This window comes from Barbus barbus (assembly GCF_936440315.1).
Source record: "Barbus barbus genome assembly, chromosome: 36".
Lineage (NCBI taxonomy): Eukaryota > Metazoa > Chordata > Actinopteri > Cypriniformes > Cyprinidae > Barbus > Barbus barbus.
In genome coordinates this window covers 1658059-1678871 of record NC_136714.1, presented here as the reverse complement: position 1 = coordinate 1678871, position 20813 = coordinate 1658059, and the positions used below count along the sequence as shown (strand labels likewise).

The 20813-nt window shown below is 35.1% G+C and overlaps 2 protein-coding genes across 5 annotated transcripts; both read right to left on the bottom strand.

The window, feature by feature from the left end:
- Nucleotides 1-3010: 3010 nt before the first annotated feature.
- Nucleotides 3011-8611, bottom strand: LOC306855628 (uncharacterized protein). Its single transcript, XM_079394400.1, has 3 exons — nucleotides 8413-8611; nucleotides 6185-6789; nucleotides 3011-4122 (listed from the first exon to the last, which is right to left on the bottom strand). The coding sequence occupies exons 1-3, from the start codon at nucleotides 8540-8542 to the stop codon at nucleotides 3991-3993; spliced, it is 867 nt and encodes a 288-aa protein (XP_079250526.1). The 5' UTR covers nucleotides 8543-8611; the 3' UTR covers nucleotides 3011-3990.
- Nucleotides 8612-9627: 1016 nt separating this feature from the next.
- On the bottom strand, nucleotides 9628-19757 carry LOC306855627 (non-selective voltage-gated ion channel VDAC1-like). Of its 4 annotated transcripts, none has more exons than XM_079394397.1 (9): nucleotides 19584-19757; nucleotides 18893-18962; nucleotides 17940-17989; nucleotides 15453-15605; nucleotides 15312-15364; nucleotides 13877-14104; nucleotides 12533-12683; nucleotides 11637-11694; nucleotides 9628-10779 (listed from the first exon to the last, which is right to left on the bottom strand). In XM_079394397.1, the coding sequence occupies exons 2-9, from the start codon at nucleotides 18957-18959 to the stop codon at nucleotides 10688-10690; spliced, it is 852 nt and encodes a 283-aa protein (XP_079250523.1). In that variant the 5' UTR covers nucleotides 18960-18962; nucleotides 19584-19757; the 3' UTR covers nucleotides 9628-10687. The 4 variants fall into 4 exon arrangements, with proteins under 4 accessions (XP_079250523.1, XP_079250524.1, XP_079250525.1 ...); XM_079394398.1 differs by having other exon boundaries at nucleotides 9974-10779; nucleotides 18893-18991; nucleotides 19584-19666; XM_079394399.1 differs by having other exon boundaries at nucleotides 9974-10779; nucleotides 19572-19649.
- Between the last annotated feature and the right edge of the window lie 1056 nt (nucleotides 19758-20813).

The following is a 20813-nucleotide window of genomic DNA, read 5'->3' as shown; positions in this document are numbered from 1 at the left end:
GTAATTGTTCATGACTAATCTTTAGTCAAATAACAGTCAGGGTTTTCCACACTGGCAATTTACCAACATGCATGAGATATTTTTAAACCTTGAAATTTGCTTTCACATAAAAAATAATTTAATACGACAACAGAAGACCATGATAATGCTTGGCTGGCTTTATGTGCTCTTCATGTTTGCTTCTTAAAATGTCCCTCTTATTGTTCTTGGCACTGTGGTTTTCTGAGTTCACTGGGTGAAACTTCAATCAAAAGCTGATGTCTGCCTTGACCAAATGGGTTTGGGTATGTGTGACGTTCATACAGAAAAAAAAGTAGTAAAGCTAAATGTAATATTTCGTACCCGTTTGCATATTTGCATTGACAAATGTGTACCTTAAGTTACCAATATGCACCCTTTAGAGGTAAAGGTACAAAGGTGTACTTTTTGAAAAAGTACTGGTCCACTTTTGTATCTTTTTGTCTGTATAGTAATGACATTTTCAGTTTTTTGAAGGAAAGGTTATAAAAGTGTCAGACTTGGTACCCAGTAGTCAATTTATTGTAAAATGGAAATAAAAGAAAATAAATTGTTTCTGAAATAAAATGTTTAAAAAAAACTGACCACTGCACACAAACATCAAATGATTTTAAAATGTTTAAATCACCTTTAAAACACACCTATCATCAGGAACATTCAAACAGTAGAAAAAAAAATACTGTAAACATTTGCATCTCTTGACTAATATATAACTGGAAAAAAAACATGTGGACGACTCAGTTGGCGATCCGGCTCTGATTAGAATGAATAAAACACTTTGATTTATCAGACACAGGAAGTGAAAGAAAACATCAGAAATCTCTACATTGTGTTTTATCAGAGCCTATCTCTCTCAATCAATTTGTGTTGTTTCAGATCCTTCTGCGGCTGTTTCTCCATCACTCATCTTCAGACCTTTTTTTCACCTGACCACAATCAAGCCCCCATCAGCAGCTACTACTCCGGCTGGAAAGCAATTTCCTGCACCCCTGCAGATGTATTGTGGGACATGAATGATCTCATTAAGAGCCATGCAAAGGGCCCGGAGATGTCAGCTAGGGCCTGCGGCAGATGAAAGCTGGCCCTCGTGCCCTCCAGACAGGAGATGCGCCGGAGCGTTTGGGTGAACGGCTCAAAGCACCCACTGGCTTCAGGTCTTGATTCAGTGTTTCATGTCTTGGTCTTCCTAGAGCAGTGCTTCCCAACCTTTCGTCCCTGAAGCCCACCTCCTTACATATAATCAAACCTGAGACCAGCCCCCGTAGTTATATAATAATGACCAATTAAATACAACCCCTAGGTGTAAAAAAAAAAAAAACATAATTACCTTTTTAATTACAAATAAAACTTTAGGTGAATTCAGACTGGTTTTATTGTTTTTATTCAAAAATATTTAAATATTGCAATATTTTATTTATAATTAATTACACTTCCTGCCTATTAATTTTGTAGGATATTGGTAATCCCGTTTCACCCAAAAATTAGCATTTGCTGAAAATGTCCTCACCCTTAAGGTATCCAAGCTGTAGATGGGTATGTTTCTTCATCAGATTTGGAGAAAAGTAGCATTGCATCAGCGTCTCAGCAATGGATGCTCTGCAGTGAATGGGTGCCGTCAGAATGAGAGTCCAAACAGCTCATAAAAACATCACAATAATCCACACCACTCCAGTCCATCAGTTAATGTCTTGAGAGGCCAAAAGCTGCATTTTTGCAAGAATCAAATCCATTATTAAGATATTTAAACTGTCGCTTCCTGGTAAAATATGAGTCCATAATCCATAATAATGCTTCCTCCAGTGAAAAAGTCCTTCTCCTGTTGTCTCTGATATCAAAACTCAAACATTTATTTGTTTAGAGCTGTTTTGGACTGATCTGTGATTCAGAACAGACCACTTTTCACTGGAGGAAGCGTTATTGTGGATTATATTAGCCAGAAGCAATGGTTTGAAGTTGAAAACAGCTTAATGATGGATTTGTTTAAACTATAACTTGTTTAAAACTTGCGGATTACTTACAAATATTTGTGTATTATTGTGATGTTTTTATCAGCTGTTTGGACTCTCATTCTGACGGCACCCATTCACTGCAGAGCATCCATTGCTGAGACATAATATATAGCTGTCTCTCATTTAACTCCACTCTCCATTTCGTCTTGTGTAATAAACTCAAATCAGTATTTCTGATTTCTATTTATACTTTGTCTACTAACACAAAAATGTACAAAATTAGCTACAACCTAAAAAAAAAAAATTACAGATAAACTTTACCTTTATCTCTAGCTGTGATGAAGATAAAGTTCAGCTGAATATTTCATTGTGAATACTAACAGCTTTATAATATCTGATCAGCTAACTATTTGTTTGCAATATCTATATTATACAGATTTTTCACAAATGACTGGAGAAGTTACGGAAAGGTATTGGTCAGAAGGTTATATAGTCCTGCTCTTATACAGCATCTAGTCTCCTGATCAAAGCATACTTAAGTTTCTTTGGCTCTTCTGCCCTCCAGTGGCTACTCACACACACGCAATTCAACACCTCAATAAATCTGTAAACTAGAAGATTGTTTTGCATAGCTTTTTTCCGGTTTGCATTTATTTATTTCGGTATGTATTCATGCCTATGATTTTAGGAGATGCTAACACACAGTATCATATACACTTCACATACTGACATTTCACTTCCAGGAGCAGTTGTGTAACTCGAATAAATTAGAAATAAACACTAAAGTTGAGGTGTTTCAGCTTTGGGGTTTCGACAGGCTGATGATGTTCACATGAATATTAATTTTAAATCTGAATTCATGCAGTAATCATCACCTAAACTCATGCGCCGATATGTGCAAGCTTAGTTGAATAATAATAATCATCCAACATATGGCTGAATGTGATCGAAAACAAAAAAAGTTGATGTTTTGTGTCATGCATATGGAATCATTTGTTGATATGCATGTGTAATAAAGTGTAACAGAATCCAATGTCACGATAAAAGAGACACTCATTGATTGTGTGCATACAGAAGTGCTTTATTGATGAACATAATTCATACTGATTGAAGAGGAAATCAATATGCTGTCTTCATGCACAGACACAAGCTTGATGTGCTCTGATGGAAACCAGAGATGAAGATGCAGTAATGTGTGTTGGTGCAGATTTGCACACACATACTGATATATGACGCCTCCGGCTGCTGCTGCTACAGTCGTGTTGAGATGGTGTAATGCTTAAAGTGAATTTTCAAAAAAATAAAAACAGTTGCACGCTAATTTCCCATTAATCTCCAGAGCTTTGGCAACGGTGGACCCGGCTCCTATAAAATAACTTCACTGAAGTCATAACACAAACAGAAAGGGGACCATCCCAAAACGGCTGTACAGCAAACACACACATCTAACGCTGTACTGGAGTTAGCATGGCTTCATATGAGCTGAGCTGATCCTGCCATGGACTCAAAATCATCATCCGTATTTTGTTCTAGGCTTCCACTCTTAAAAATAAAGCTGCTTAAAAGGTTCTTCACAACGATGCCACAGAAGAACCATTCAGTCAAAGCTTATTTAAAGAACCATCTTTTTCTTACCTTTTTATAATCTGAAGAACCTTCTTTCTCCACAAAGAACCTTTTGTGAAACAGAAAGGTTCTTTATGGAACCATTTAGACAAAAAAGTTTCTTCTATGACATCGTGAAGCACCTTTATTTCTAAGAGTGTACGTGACAGACAGCAGGTTTATAATCAAATATTTACAGAAACAGACCTTCATTTGCTTTTCTTCAAAAATGATTAAAAGTAGAGCAAAACCATTTGCTTTTATAGACACCGAAGAAAACACGGAGAACAAGAATCAGAACTGAAGACCTTCTGAAGAGAGTGCACACAAACACACCACTAAAGCATAATCTCTCCTCCCCTGATTAAATAAGACACAATTTGTGAACAAAATCAAGTAATCAACTGCTTGCATTTCTTTAAAAGATGTAATCGTTGGTCATCTTGAGCGAGGGCATGGCTTCATTGACGTTCTGGTCGAGCCGGTGATACTCCACCCCGCGTGAGCAGAAACCGTCCCGCCAGCGGCGACTCTGAGCCAACAGCATCAGCTGCAAACACAGAGCAGAGGTCCATCATAATGACCGATCATTCACACCATACGCCTGCCTCTGACAGAAACCACGCTCTACGTGCTCATTTATGTGCCTTTCATCGCCATCGTTTTACATACTGCGTGATCTTATATAAATGTACAGTGGTGGCCAAAATTGTTAGAACACTAGTACTTTCAGAAGCTAAAAATGGTTTTAAGTCAGTTATTTCTATCTTTTGAGATCGAGATCAGATTAGAGATCTGATCATCATCAGTCTGTCTGGACTGACATGAAGAAACAGAACAAACTGAGACAGACTAAATCCAGAAGAACTGTGTCTCCAAGACGCTTCAAGAAACCTCCTGCAAAGCTACAGAACTGTTCAAAGTTTAGGCACTTGTGTAAAAATGCTGTAAAATGAGGATGCTGTCAAAAAATAATGTCATAAATAGATTTTCTTTATCAATTAACTTCTATTAACTAAATAAATCAACATTTGGTGTGAGCGTGCTTTGTGTTTAAAGCAGCTTTTGTCCTCGGTGCATTGAGCAGAGTTTCTCAGGAGCTTTGCAGGAGGTTTCTTGAAGCGTCTTGGAGACACAGTTCTTCTGGATTTAGTCTGTCTCAGTTTGTTCTGTTTCTTCATGTCAGTCCAGACAGACTGATGATGATCAGATCAGATCTCTGTGTGGAGCACTGACATCTCACTGGATTATTGCTATTAATGGCAGAATGAATGTTTGCAAATGAAAACTGATATTTCCTTCTGACAAACACTACAGTAAAAGATAGAAATAACTGACTTAAAACCATTCTGTAGCTGCTGGAAATATAGTGTTCTAATCATTTTGGCCACCACTGTATATATGGCCCAGTATTATCACGATACTAACATTTCTAACTTTGATTGGTTTACCTTAACATTAAAAAAATATTGATATTTCACACCATTTTCGATACCATTTCGATAAGTTAATTTACTTTAATATACTTTCTTTTTGTGGATAAAAATTGCTAATTAAATTTTTTTTTTTGCGCTTTGCTTGTTTGTGGAGTTGCACAATTTGGTCACAAATTTATGATTATATCTCACTATGGATATAGTAGTAGTTATTTATTTTTATTGCCATGTCAGCAAATGAGGCTATTTTCAGTTGCAATAATACGAGCGTTACATAAACACAAAAGAAATCGGAAAAATACAGCAGTTTAAATTAAACAAGACTTTTATCATGTGATAAAAATTCTAAAATCTTTTCTGGTAAAATCTTGCTAAATTAGTACCGGAGTGAGAGAAATTCATAAAAATGTTATCTTCACTATGGATAGAAAATATGAATAAGTTGTTATTATTGTTACTAAATAAATATTACTATTGTAAAATAAAAAAAATCAAGTATTTAGTAAAGTATTTAATAAATTAATTATTTTACTTTAAATTACAACTGTAAAATACTAATATTTACAGCTGTAATTTCTAGGGCTGCGATGATGATTCTGAGATCTTCCGAATGCATCGCGATTCTCTCCGGAATCGATTCGGAGCTTAGATTTTACCAGCAGATGGCGCTCTACTCTAGTTTTTATCCACACTCAAATGCTCATGTAATTTCACCTCGGCTCAGAATGGTTTTATGACGCGAGATTAATGTAAACAGCCCACTGTGAACACCCTTGTAATTCATTTCAAGCTTTTCGAATTTTATGCATGATTATTTTAGGCTCAAGTGTGTGTAAGGATTTGGAAACAAGCAGAGTACGGCTGTTTCTAAAGCATGCAGCGCCATCTGCTGTTCAAAACTAAGCTCAGAATCGACTCGAGAAAGAATCGCGATGCATTCGGAAAATATCAGAATCAATGCTGAATCATTTCTCGAGCTTTGTTGATAAGTGCTTCTCATAAGTTTGTTTTGGTGCATGCAAAATCATTTTTCATTTAATCATGGCATTGACTTTACATGCTTACATTCCCCTCTTTGAATGGAAAAATGTGATTGAAATTTAAACTTGTACAACTATCGCAGTAATCTCAAGAAACTGCGATTAGATCGAATAACTGTGCACACGTGAAGCTTACCTTCCTCTTGTTGTGGTAGGTGATGTACACGATGGCCACCAGAAAGGCGATGATGACCAGATGAAAGAAGAAGTGGGAATCTTCATCCTGGGTGTAGATGGTTGTGTCCTTGCTTTGAACATTTGTATCTTCAAGGTTGTGAGGAGGAAGAAGGTCTTTCCTCACATCCTCACTTTGTTTAGGTGGATCAACAACAAAATTTTCATCACCATCGTCACCGTCTCCAAAGTCCACGTCTGTTTCTGGAGACGTGCGGTCGCCCATGTAGTCTGAGGTGCTCTCAGTTTTGTCAGCCGCAGAGGTGGAGACGGTGGTGGGCTTGTTTGCAGGTGGGCTGGTGGGCTCTGGGGGCTTGTGTTTGGCGGGTGTAGTCTGGTCTGTAGTGGTTTCGAGCAGGTCTGCGGCAGCAGTCGTAGGTGGATCGGTGGGAGCGTCTGCTGCTTCGGTGTTGATGTCAATAGCAGTAGTGGGAGTGGGAGCTTGCGTTGGATTCATCACCTGGCCCGACTGACTCTGATGACTGTCGTTCTGGACGCTGGACGTGTTCTTATCAGGTGCTACAGTTAAGTTTTTAGTACTATTGTCTGTCTTCAAAGGCTCACCACCTGCGGATGAAAAACAAGCCACATTAAAAGCAATTACTGTGATGTTGATTCCACTGCATGGCTATCGTACAACAATACAGTGCTTTAGATTACTTACAAATTAGAGTCGGTTACCGATTCCAAATTACATGACAAAAATAGTAACTTAATCCATTACAAAATCTAATCAGACTACTTTTTGATTTATTTTGACACAACTCATTAATCACATTGATTTAAACAGGATAATCTTGTACTATATTGATATAAAAATACAAAACAGAAAGAAAATATATTCCATTCATTAAACATTACGTCAAGGTTTCTCAAACCGGGATTCATTTACATTGTTATTTAGCAGATGCTTTTATCCAAAGAGACGTACAAATGAGGAGAATAGAAGCAATCAAAAGCAGTCTTAAGTCTCTGGGGTATATTTGTAGCAATAGCTGATAATACATTGTATGGATCACAATTATCCATTTCTCTTTTATGCCAAAAATCATTAGGATATTAAGATCATGTTCCATGAATATATTTAGTAAATTTCTTACCATAAATATATCAAAACTTAATTTTTTATTAGTAATATGCATTGCTAAGAACTTCATTTGAACAACTTTAAAGGAGATTTTCTCAATATTTAGATTTTTTTGCTCCCTCAGATTCCAGATTTTCAAATAGTTGTATCTCAGCCAAATATTGTCCTATCATAACAAACCATACATCAATGGAAAGATTATTTATTCAGCTTTCAGATTCTGTATGAATCCCAATTTCGAAAAATTGACCCTTAAGACTGGTTTTGTGGTCCAGGGTCACAAATAACCAACTTAGCGATAAAATCATTCAAATAAAAATTATATTTAAAAAATAAATATGTACTGTAGTCATGTAAAAAATAAAAAAGTAAGACATAAAATCATACACTAGATGGGAACACCCATTTTTGCCCATGTTTACCCAATTTGTTGTTTTTTATGGCATATTAAAGCATGATTACAGAGTGAAAACGTAATAATTAGTAGTACTAACACAATAATATAATATTATGTTTATAAATGGCAGATGAACAGTTTGTCTAGCCTCAAAATGAAGCAAGATACAGATCTACAGAAACCAAACCCAGATTTTCATGTGATCTCGAGTTACACTTTTACTGTCAGTGCTGCAAAAACATCTACAGCACTATTATGACTCTAATATTAATAAAATAACACATTTATCAGCAGAGAGAGCTTTGTGTAAACTGTTTCCGTCACAGAATAAAAATAAAAGGTCATTTAGACTTCGTTTCCTCACTATTATGAATTCATAGCTACAATTCAGACTTTATTTCTACAATTAAGTCAGAATTAAAATATATAATTGTGATGTAAACAGTGTTACCGGAAGCTTGTGAAACTGACCACGTCACAGAAGCGCGAGACTTCCGGTCTCAGAATCAACAAAAGTCTTGTGAGAGTTTTAGAGATGGAGTATTAATGTAACGTTTATCGATAAAAACCTAGACACAAACATTTGATGAGAGAGACGTTTGAAGAGTAAGTTTCACACGGAGCACGAGCTCTTTTTGGTAAATAAACGCCAGCACTGGCCGCAGGGAACAAGCGGTTAATGTTTATGGGGAAATCCTTCACTAACCTTGCCCTACAGGTGCGCAGCTCACAGAAAGGATCTGCAGTGACAGTAAAACTGCGAATATCGCCATCGCCATCGCCGAGTCTCTGAATCCCGTCTTCCGCATCGCCGCCATCGTCTGTGCTGACGTCATCAGCGCGCATGCGCAGTGCCTCCCGCAGACAACAACAACCTTTCTGTTCAGATGAATCACTCAGTAATCTCTTTAGCAATGTTTGTTTGTTGTGTTGATTGTTCGAGCATTAATACAACATTTAAAAAAAGCAAATAACAATTTAACAACAGCCCTGTAGGCTTGTATGGGTGTACAAAATCAAGTTTATCTAATTTGGGGGCTGTTTCATAAAGCAAGTTTACCAAATAAACCAGGTTTATTTCAGTAATTCTGATTTATTTTCACTTGATTTGGTTTCTGAAAGCAAAATGACCATAACTCAAGCTCACTGTGACCATTTATGCTGAGAAACTAACCTGATCAGGAGCAGATCAATAGGACTCAGTTATTAGTCCAAAAATAAAAGCATAAGTAAAAACAAAATAGGCTACAACCTACTGTATTTAATGTATTGTGCCTAAAATATAATGACCTTTTTTAAGATATATGAAATTATTTTAACATAGTTGTTACATTGAGTTTCTCAACAGTTTCATGCAGCTTTTATGGTTATTAAAACATTACAATCTAAAATGGCTCAAAGCATTAAAAACACTAAATCAAAAGTTAAAATCACTGAATTAAATTTTTTAATAAATAATAGAAATCAGATTGCATTTTAACTGATAAGAGGAACACATATTTAACTCATTTGAGAGATTTAATGTCACATTTAAAGTCCAACAACAAATATTTTAGCAGAATGTATATTTTATTCTGAATTCTTGCTCTATTATTCTATTCTGCTCCGTCTGTGTTGTGCACATGACCGATAAATGGATATATTTGCATGACTTTCTAACATTTACAGATGAAAAATATACCTGTGATATTGCTGTAATGATTTGTTTAACTCACGTGGCAGTCAAAATATATTAGTTACATGAAATGAACGTATTATATTTTAGTTCTTTTTTTTTTTTATAATTAGTATTTTTAGGGGACTTTATTGTACTAAATTATACGTATGCAGTAGTTATCCATTTATTAGCAGCTAACCACTTTTTGTGCATAGATCTAAAAATTACATTTCCAAATGAATTCTGAATGCTTTGGAGAACACAGAAGTGAAATAAATAGTTTATTGCTATGAAAAATGCACAAAAATCCTTTTTTTCAAAATTTACATGAAATATATGTGTGACTATTTTGTTCAGGACTATTTAACCTTTCTTAATCATGTCTATGATTTTGTGCATGTTTGCATTGTACCAAAACCTTTTGTACCTTTGCGATAAAGTAAACATTTCTTTAAAAAAAACAAAAAGTAGACAATGGCACAATGCCAAAGTCTTTGTGTATGTACTTCAACCTTTTAAAAAGTTAAAACTGCACATTTAAGAAAGAAATACTAGCTATTATATGCAAAAAGACAGATTTTCAGAGTAAGAAACCAAACTGCAGTCGAGTATGTGGTCCAGGGTGAAATGTTTTATTGAACTGAAAGTATCCATACCGTTAAATCCACAGTATTCTAATCCTACATTTAAAAACAGAAGCCTACATCCACCTATTCAGATCTTTTCTGCTCTCCCCGATACGTCAGAAGCGTGTTTCCAATCTCCTTTAGTTCAGGGAGAGCTGAAAGAGTTGTCAAAGGTACAGGCAGTATGCAGCGAGAAAACAATGACGGACAAGATACACGTGGCTTCACTCACACAGACGAGACAAAAACACGAAACGCACCCAAAACTCTGGTGTCTACAACTAAAGACGTGACGGGCTGTGAGTGTTACATACGGGTCCTTTCCTTCAAGCTTTGCTGGGCAGAAAACCACCGGTCAGGAATGTTGTGGCCTAATATTAGTGTTGTCTGATGTAAACGTCTCCGTTTCTACCCAATATTAAATATTTTGTCATGATCAACATTGTAATAAATAACATTGAGTGTAGTGAAAATACATTTCTCAAGCCATTTATATAACTTTGCAAATGCTCTTCTTTCATTCTGTGTGAGCTAGTAAATACACAACTGTTGAACTCTCTGAAGTGAGCACCACTAATGCATTATTCGACCGAGTATAGTGCGCTTCCTTGGCCAGGGCAAGGTGTGTGAGGATAGGTATTCAAAAAAGGAAAAAAAGAAAGAAAAATCAAGTCAGGATTATTGCAATCCTCAGCTTCCTATGCCTCGAACTCCAGACCCAAACCCAGTTTGTGGCCACCGGCGTTAATGTTCTTCCCATCCAGAAGAGCAGAAAGGGTCATCTTAATACCTGGACCGAGAGAAGAGGGGAAAAGTCAGATAAGGAACGATCACATCCAAGAGAGCTTACAGAAAACAATCGGGATCAGCAAGACTTTTCATGTTTTTAAAAGCAGCCTCTTCTGCTCATCAAGGCTGCATTTATTTGATCAAAAATACAGAAAGAACAGTAATATTGAGAAATATTATTGCCATTTAAAATAGCTATTTTTTATGTGAATATGTGTTAAACTGTCATTTATTTCTGTGATGCGCAGCTGTATTTCCAGCATCATTACTGCAGTCTTCAGTGTCACATGATCTTCAGAAATCATAATAATATACTGATTTGCTGCTCAAGAAACATTTCTGATTATTATCAATGTTTGTGGAAACTGAGATTGACAATCTTTATTCCCATCTACATGAAAAACTAACTTTATTTTAAAATGCAATAATATTTCACTATATCAAATTAACGCAACCTTGGAGAGCATTAGAGACATCTTTCAAAAACATAAAAAAAAATAATAATAATGAAAATAGACTGGTAATGTATAGTCTAAAATGAAACTGCCACCTTTTGCAGCGTGATAGCAATTGCAAGTCAATATTCTGCCATCTTTGCAATGTAATATGCAATTATAACAGTAAGATTGTCATTGGAATCTAATGATTATAATATGCAATTGTAACATTTATCTTTATCAGCACTATGAAAGTGAACATCAGGCACAACTATGATGGATATCTATAGGTACAATGTCTCATATGACTTCATTTTAAACACTTCTGTTTTCACAGTCCAAACTACAACATGACAACAGACTATTCAAATGTACCTACTTGAGAAAGCTTCTTTAAAAAGCTTAATCTACACACACTCACCAGGCTTCAAGGTCTGAGTATATCCCAGGCCGACGAGGCTAGAGTTATTCACTTTGGCCTGCAAGACAGACAAAACGTGTTTGTGACTGCAAAAATCACTGAAGACAAATATAACAGCACTAGATTTCAACTCCTTCAGAACATCATAAAAAGACCAGGCCTTTCCTAACAGAGCATGCTTCACAACATCTCATCCAGACTCTTGTCATTTTTAGGCTACATTCACACTAGGTATGTTTATTAATGTGCTAATTGAGTTAATTCAGATTGTGAAAGTTCTGCTTAAATGAACTCCAAATGTTGCAATCTGAATCTGATTCTGTTTAAATGTGCATTACATGTATTACCGTTGTTATGACAACACTACAAGGTTTTTTTTTATTAGTGCGCATTATAATGCATGAAGAATACCGTTTATGATACATTATAAAGGAAGGCTTTATCTGGTGTTACAATGCATCACATTATTGTGCATCATGTCACAATGCATCAAGTTAGAACCACAAATAAGTACGTATTATAATATTACATTGTATCTGTTGCTATGATTATTTACCAGATGGTACAACATATTATAAGGCATTATGCACGCATTAAGAATAATAACTTATAATGCATAATAAATACTGGTTTCATAGAAAGTGTTACCACTTACATAGGGCATTTTTTTTACTCTCACATCTTGAATTTCAAGTTCAATTCTGATTGCATTCTGCTAGACTACATCACGCTGTTGAAGTGTGACATTCGTCAACACTGTTGTAAATTTCATATGTACAAATATAAAGGTTTGATGCAACATTATTATGCCAAGAGGTGCCAAAAAATGACTGCCTTGATCAGTGAAACATTTTGAAAAAAAAAAAAGCAAATAGCAATGCTAACATTACACATACCGAGAAGGAAGCATCGGCATCGATCTGATACTTGGCCGCGATGCCAAAGTGGGTGTTGCTGTTGCCGGCGGTCCAGGCCAGGTTGACCCCCGTCTCCAGGTTATCGTTCACTTTCTGGTAAATGGAGCCACCGAATTCTGTTCCATCATTCCTGCAATTTGAAAACACATCGCGACATCATTTTATTAATAAAATGCACTGAAATTTCTCTAGGTGATCATTTGTTTTGAACAATGAATTTCACTAAATCACTATACTTCTATTCCAAAGGATATTTCAATTTTAACCACGTTTCAATCAACGGAGATCCACAAAAGGGAAAACATACACAGGGTTTCCCCACTGACAGATATTTGTTCTTGTTTTAAGCATAAATTGACTTAATTTTGTTCAGAGTCTCAGAAAACAAGACCTCATATCTTCAGTTTGCATCTCAAATAAACGTAGGATGTTTTAAGGCAATTTTATAAATATGTATTATTTTCAAATAGCAGATTTTTTTTGTTCCGAAACGTTTTTAACAATAAGCTTCAAGTTTTCAAGATGAAGAAATTCGGAACGCCAAATTCAATATTCTAAAACTCAAAATGCAGAAATTCAGACTGTACAGAAAGTGGGTCAGAGGTCAAGCGTCTGGGTTAAACGGGAAACAAGGTCTTGAAGGAGATGCCTTTCAGGATGTTTATATCGGGGGGGAAAAAGACAACCAGTGAGAAAGATTCTCATTTTTTGTAGTGCATGCAACATTTAATGCCAAGACTTTATGAATGTAAGACTTTCTGTTCCATCTTAAGGCCTTAATTTGTAGAGGAGTTAATTATGACTTCAAGACCCACATAAACCATGCATACAGTATAAAAATAATTTTTTAATGTTAGGGTTAGGTATTTTTATGCAGGGTAGAGTTGCAGTATTTTTACAAGAAAACACGTTTAATTCAATGCCTGTCTTGCCATTTCTACCAAATCCTATATCAAATGTATATAATGTAAGAATATAAAACTGCAATTAACTATTTTGCTAAAAGACAAATCTGTTGATTATTGCTTTAATCTGATTATTAAAATTATAATTTTTAACTGCATATTTTTTTATTTTTAAAAAGCTGAAGCGAGTCTTTGTTATACGCAGCCCTAAAACACAACTAACTCACTCCTTAAGATTTGAGCTTCAATGATATAAACAAGCTCCAGACATCAGCGGGCCGCTTCCTGCTGCAAAGCCCTTCACAAATCCAATCGCCGGGGAATAAACGCATGTATAAATAACCCACCTTTCTAACCTTGAGACTGCTGGAGACAGACTCGATGATGTAGTTCTGACGATATTGCGTTAGGTACATACACGTTTGTGTGGAGCTGGAACTCGTCGGTCTTGTAGCCCACCGCGAAGTTGCTCTGGGTGACCCGGTTCCTCCCAGCCTCGAAGGTCATCTGGTATCCGGCCAGCCAGCCTTCGAAGCCCACGACCACGGCTCCGTGCACCGCAGTGCCGTTGATATCATGGTCCACGTCACAGCCCAGGTTGATGTGCTCGTGCTGGTAGCTGCTCTTGATCTTCCCACTCTTCTTGCTATGGGAAGTTAGGAGAGAAGCCAGCGAAATGTCAGAGGAAAGTGTGAAAAACCACAACACTGAATGCAAGTCTGTCATCAAGTGATACAGTATTAATACAACGCTCGAGTCTCATGCGCTTGTTTAACTAGAGCTACACGACTAATCGAAACAAAACTGAAAACACCATAAGGCTTCGTGTGATTATCAAATCGTGAGGCTGAGATTTAATGAAATATGTGTATTTCTGAGTGAAGCGTAGCATTGTGTTCATTTACACATCAGCAGCTTGTGATCCGCCCGTGTTTTCAGCGTCTCAGTTCAATGTAAATGATCCCGAGTCGCATTAACTCGCATTTGGAAACTAAACATGCAGCATCCTTCTTCACAAACTTCTGATGAGAGGCGCTTATCAATGAAAGAGGTTTACTGTAAAAAATTATGTTTGGTGGTTTAGCTATAAAATGAAGAAATTAAGACAATACTAAGATATTAGTCCTTTTACAAAATCATGCCATCTTTTCTATCAAATACTCATTTTTATTTATTTATTTTATTTTCCAGTGAAATATTAGCATAGTAATTAATTTAATTTAATTTTGTTTTTAGCAATTTGTATATTTTTATTTAGTAATATTAACACCACTAAGTAATATTTATCATTTATTTTTTTAGTTATTTTTATTTAGTGAATAAATAATAATAATATTAATAATAAGGATAATAATAATATTCCTTATTAGAATTATCATCATCTTCATATAATAATCCTAAAGCAAACCACAAAATTTTGGCCAACTTGTGAATCCCTGCAAATTTTTTAAAATTGCATTTTAAAATCACAATTACAATTTTTATCAGGAGAAAGAATAAAAAAATAATTAAAAATGTAAAAAATAATAATAATAAATTGCAATTCTCAATTACAACAGTTATATTTATTTTTAGTTGTTTTTATATTTTTATTTTAAAAATTAAATAAATTATTATTATTATTGTTGTTGCTGCTGTAAATCCTAAAGCATATTATCAAATTTTAGCAAAATTAAAAAAAACAAAAAAAAACACCACAAATAAATTGCAATTCTACAAATTGTGCAGTTCTAATTTAGACTCACAACCAAAAACGAATACATCCCTCCATTTATATATTACTGGAAATGCCAAGCGTCAATACAGTGGCATGGACTGTACTGGAGCACAGACATACTGAACACGTCACATACCCAGTGTTCGGAGAGAAGGAGGAATCAAATGTCAACTTCAGCCCTTTAGCCAGCTGAGGAAAACAGAACAGCATTCGTGTTAAATGACAAGAACGTAATTCATATCCAGTCAAGTGTAGCTCAGTTTTGCGGGTCTCGTACCTGGTCCTGCAGAGTGATCTCCGTGCCCAGAGTGTTGTCGGTGTTCCACTTCTCGATGAAGGTCAGGCCGTGTTCTGCCCACTTGTACTTGGTCTCCAGCGTTCCTGCTACCTTGCTGGTCTCTGTGTTAGCCGAGCCGGAGCTCTTGAACTCCTACAGCACCAGGAGAACACATGCGTCACACTGCATTTAAAATGGAGAATTGTGAATTTCTTCATCTTGAAAACTTGAAGCTTATTATTCAAATCTGGATACTTGCAGTCTAAAGGCCATTGCACACGGAGTCCGAAATTTTCACACGTTGAAAAATAAATACAAGCTCACGTTATGTCAATCACGTTTACATACTGCCTCCAAAACCTTCGTCCGTCATAAAAAAAAAAAAAAAAATTAGATTTTCTGCATTTTTTGCATCCGTAGCAAGCATTTTGAGAGGTGTTTTGACAGTTCAGAGCCACTGTACAAGCGAACGCCAAAATCTAGAATGGCGAATGTCAAGTTCATCCACTTCGTCTCGCAGCACAAAGCACTGTATATAGATCCTTGCACACCGAGTTCACAGAAATTGGTGGTCTTCTTTCTAATATGCGGCTGCAGTATCGCTATCAAAGCATCAAACTGAGCCACTGACATCCTGAAGTAAACACTGAATCGCTCGTGATAATCCCGCTGCTCCTTAAGGAGAAGAACTCTTCTTCCTCTCTATATCTCAGGATTGGATGGACCCAATATTTCCTCTCTTTTTTTTTTTTTAAGAAGCAAGAGGACAACAAAATCATCCTCACTGCTTGTGAATTTTTTCGCAAAGGATTAATTAATACGCATCGAACTCAGGTTTCTGTCCGTGACGAATTTTTCAGGTGACAAATACGAAAAACGAAAATTTGGGACTTGTGCAATGACCTTAAGAATTCAGAAAATCAGTTATTAAAAAAAAAACAAAATAATACACATCTATAAAATTGCCATAACATTTTTTACATACCAAATGTACAGAGTTGGGGTTGTAAAAAAACTTTAATTTAAAACCATATAAAATGCATTGTAATATTCAATTTTGCTGACACTTGTCTATAATTCAAATTTACAGAACTCTAATTGTTTTGTCATATTTCTGGCTGCATATGGACGACAGTGTTTGCAGTGCTGGAGTCAGACGAGGACATCCGCCACTGCAGCACACACACACACACAGACACACTTTTCACAAGATAAACATCCATGGGTCAATTAGTGCAAACAAGTATTAAAAAACGGAGCACTTCCATGTCCGTGTGATGGTCAATATCTGCTTCTGAGGGCCACAGATTCATGCTGTCCATTGTGATGATGTAGGTTTTTGACAATATCAGTTAATCAATATTCATTTTGATGCAACTGTATGGATTCTTAAATCCCAAGTTCGATCTTTTAGTCTATGCTGTTTTCCGTTGATGAACAGAACTTCACGAACCTGTCATCTAATAATAGCAATGAGCTTTGTGTTTTGTCACTTTTGATATGAAACAAATCTTTCAAATTCTGTCAATTTTCATGAAAATAAGAGCTCTAGAAAGTATAAATATATACCCCAGGGTTATTATAGTTAACAAAAACCATAAACAATGTGTTATAATAAAATGAACTTTAACATGTTTAATTTCAGATAGTCGACTAAACAACATTTCTCATTTTTATTTTAGTACATATAACTTGATGTACTAAAATAGCTAAAACTGAAATATATATATATATATATATATATATATATATATATATATATATATATATAATAAATATAATACATTATATCATAAATTATAATAATAATAAATAATATATATATATATATATATATATATATATATATATATATAATTTAAAAAACTCAAATTAATAAAAAATAGAAAAATAAAAATAGAAAAAAAAACACTAATTAAATATATATATATATAATAAATATAATACATTATATCATATATTATATATTATAATATATATATATATATATATATATATATAATAGGGCCTCAAAAATACTAAAACACTGATATGCACTATATTACATATTAATGTTTTTTTTTTTATTAACCTGTTTAATTAATATCTTTCATCTATTATATGTTCATGCTTATACGTACACTTGAATAACCACTATTTAAATTTCTTATATTTCAAAAACAAATTGGATTAGAAACAATTATATGAAATACACAAACCGCCTTAGGTGCAATTTAAATATTAGCATATAACTTTTTGTGTGTTGATTACTCTATTGAAATTTTGGCTCAGTTGTTAATTTTAATCTTTAATATTACAGTAATGCTTCCCTGTATAGTTTAAAGCTTTAGATATTTTTTCCTAAAGAATCTAAAATCAATTTGATTCATAAAATTTCATGAGTGAAATAATCACATCTGGACAGAAATCCCATCAATATTTCATCAGGTTTGGCAGAAAGATAGTATTGTTGATTGAGTCTATGACTGAAATCCACTGGCTACTTACCAATCCATTCTCTGACTTCGTTTTCAAGTCCAACTTAATAAGACCAAAACCTGCAAATGACATAAACATCACTAACACACAAAACACCACCCAGGACTTCATACCAGAAACCGATTAGTCGACACAGTCGATTTTATAATATGACTTTATATAGTCTTGAGTTTTTCCATGTCTGCTTATAAGGAGTTTTAATAGGAGTGCAACAGTCGGGTTTCCAAAGAAAAAAATCCCATTGGTTGTCTCCATAGGGGAATTGATTTTTAATGTTAATGTTTAACTTATAATAGATGGTATACGCTTGCCTGAAATCCATAAGAACTGAGTATTGCAACTTGTTTTTTAAATAATCATGTTTATCAGTGGAATTCCTGGTAAAAAAAAATACATTACCCATGATTCTACCAAAACAATCTACCAATCAGAGAAGCGAAATCCCACCAAAAGAACTCTTTAGCTCCGCCCACTACCATAAAACACTAATCAAGTCACCCTGCACTCTCAAACCTATCTATATGCATAATTTGCAGTAAATGTTCCTATATACTGTACATAATCAACATCTTTAAATGAATAGTTTTATATATACTGAGTTTATTTTTATGGCTCACTAAAGCAGTTCACAATCTCGTCTTTTTGTCTGATTTTTAAATATTTTTTTGTTTTAAAGCAAAGTTTGTGATAGGCCTCATAGCTGGTTGGTTTGGATCATGTCTTATAACGCTTTAACAAAAAAACATACTGAACATGTGACCAGTCACATGACGTTTAGGCCTCTGATGATTGGCTCCTGAAATGTTTGGTAAATATGCCACAAAGTGAACAAATCGCAAACTCAAAACATCCAACTAAATGAAATGGATGAAACAATATGAGTGGTTTTTAATGATTTGATAAGGTTTAACTTGACTTCCTCTACATATTAATACTTCTGTGATGCATAGATGAATTCATACCATATCCTTTGGTGAAGATGTCCCTGGCAGACTTGCCCAGGTCTACATATGTTGGAGGAACAGCCATTGTCTGAAACACAGAGGCGAAGAAGGTCACATCTAGGACAGCAAATCATAATCAACATCACTGACTTTACTGATGAACATACTGCATTTTCAAAATGCAAGAAAGTCAAATGACATTCCAGCTGCTTCTGACAGACCGTGCATGTAGAAAATCCACATTATCTTCTAACTACAGAGCAACAGCCGCTCATCTCAAGGACATCACACACACATTACAATCAGACCTGCTCCACATGATGCATGCGAACATTTCTCCGAGAAGAAACTAGATGAGAGTGAGCAAAAGCGTGAATGAATGCATGAGATGAGGATCACTGCACAGAGCAGAGCCCAATGGCGCAGGTTTAGGCCACTATCAGAGCAGATCGAGCACAGAGGCACCTCTCCACTCATGCAATGTTGCAATATTCGGTTTCGATCACCTGATGACAGCGTCGTACATTTAAACAGCACTTGCACGTTTGATTACGCGCAGACACCCGATGCACATTCACAAACGCGACAAGGGCATTTAACGTTAATGCATTAGTCCAGGCTGCACCTCCAGCACACTCGCTACAGATTCCCCCGAGGCCTCGCTACTTTGAAGTGCAATGCAGGATAAATGTCTCACTTTTGAACCCACCTGTGTAAAGTCGTGAGGACAGCGCTGGGCAGAGGATGAGACGTACAGCAGAGGACGACGCCAGACTCACGCAAGAGCGTCGCTTACGCAACCGACGCCACGCCTCTGCAGAATAATCTTGAGCATCGCCCCAGCAGATTCACATCATCCCAGCACCTCCAGATCAAACTACATCTGGATTTCTTTTTAAATGAGGTTTAATTATTTTTATTTTTTTCATTTCATTTCAACAACATCTTAACAGAACAATATAAGCACAACTGTAAGTTCTCAAACCGCCATACAACACATTAATCAAAATACAATTAAAATAAAATACTTGTGCAACCACAAACAATGCAGGGGATTAAACAAAATCACACTTATTAAACAAATCAAATCATTTCTGGGCCTTATCTCGTCATTATGTCTAACTCCTTTTAAAGACATTAAACTCGAGTGTTGTTTTCAAAACTTTACATTTGTGAATTATGTATTTTAATATGAGAAATAAACAATTTACAACAAAATCTACCATGTTGTCCCCCAAGTGTAGCCAGATTTCACCACGTCCCAAGTACTAGCCGAGATGGAAAAATAGATATTCTTTGTTTTATCCTTCAGTCCAAAATATTAACCGCATTACAAATGAAGAAATACAGTTTCTAAATCATTATTACAGAATTGACAAACATTACAATCCACATTAAATCTTCATCTCAGAAATTCCTTAGCAGGGTAAATATCATGCATAATCTTAAAATGCACTTATTTAGCCTATATTTTGGTGGAAGAGGAAATAACAAATATTTGCATCTAAATTAATTAATCAATTTCCTATTTAGATGTTGAAAAATATCATCTCTTCTTATAGGAGCGGGATAGCTTTCCTGCACAAGACAATGTCTTATTAACCTTTTAGTACACTTCTTGTTTACAAAACTTATTTTGCCTAATTTAAGATCCAAAATCTTGGGAATAACTGGAATATGTTAAAATCCCCTTTAACATATTAATTTATGGTAAAGGAATACTTTTAATAACTTTCAAATAATCTTTTTCCATACACTTAAAAATTAAATTTAGTGCAGAAATCATTATAACTAAAAAAAACAGCCATTCTTATCCATAATGTGCAGCACTGACCAAATACCTCTTTGAAATAAAATATGATTATTCAATAAGGATACAATATGATATAATAATATATATATAAACAACATTTTATTAACTTACCTCTTTTTTATTTAC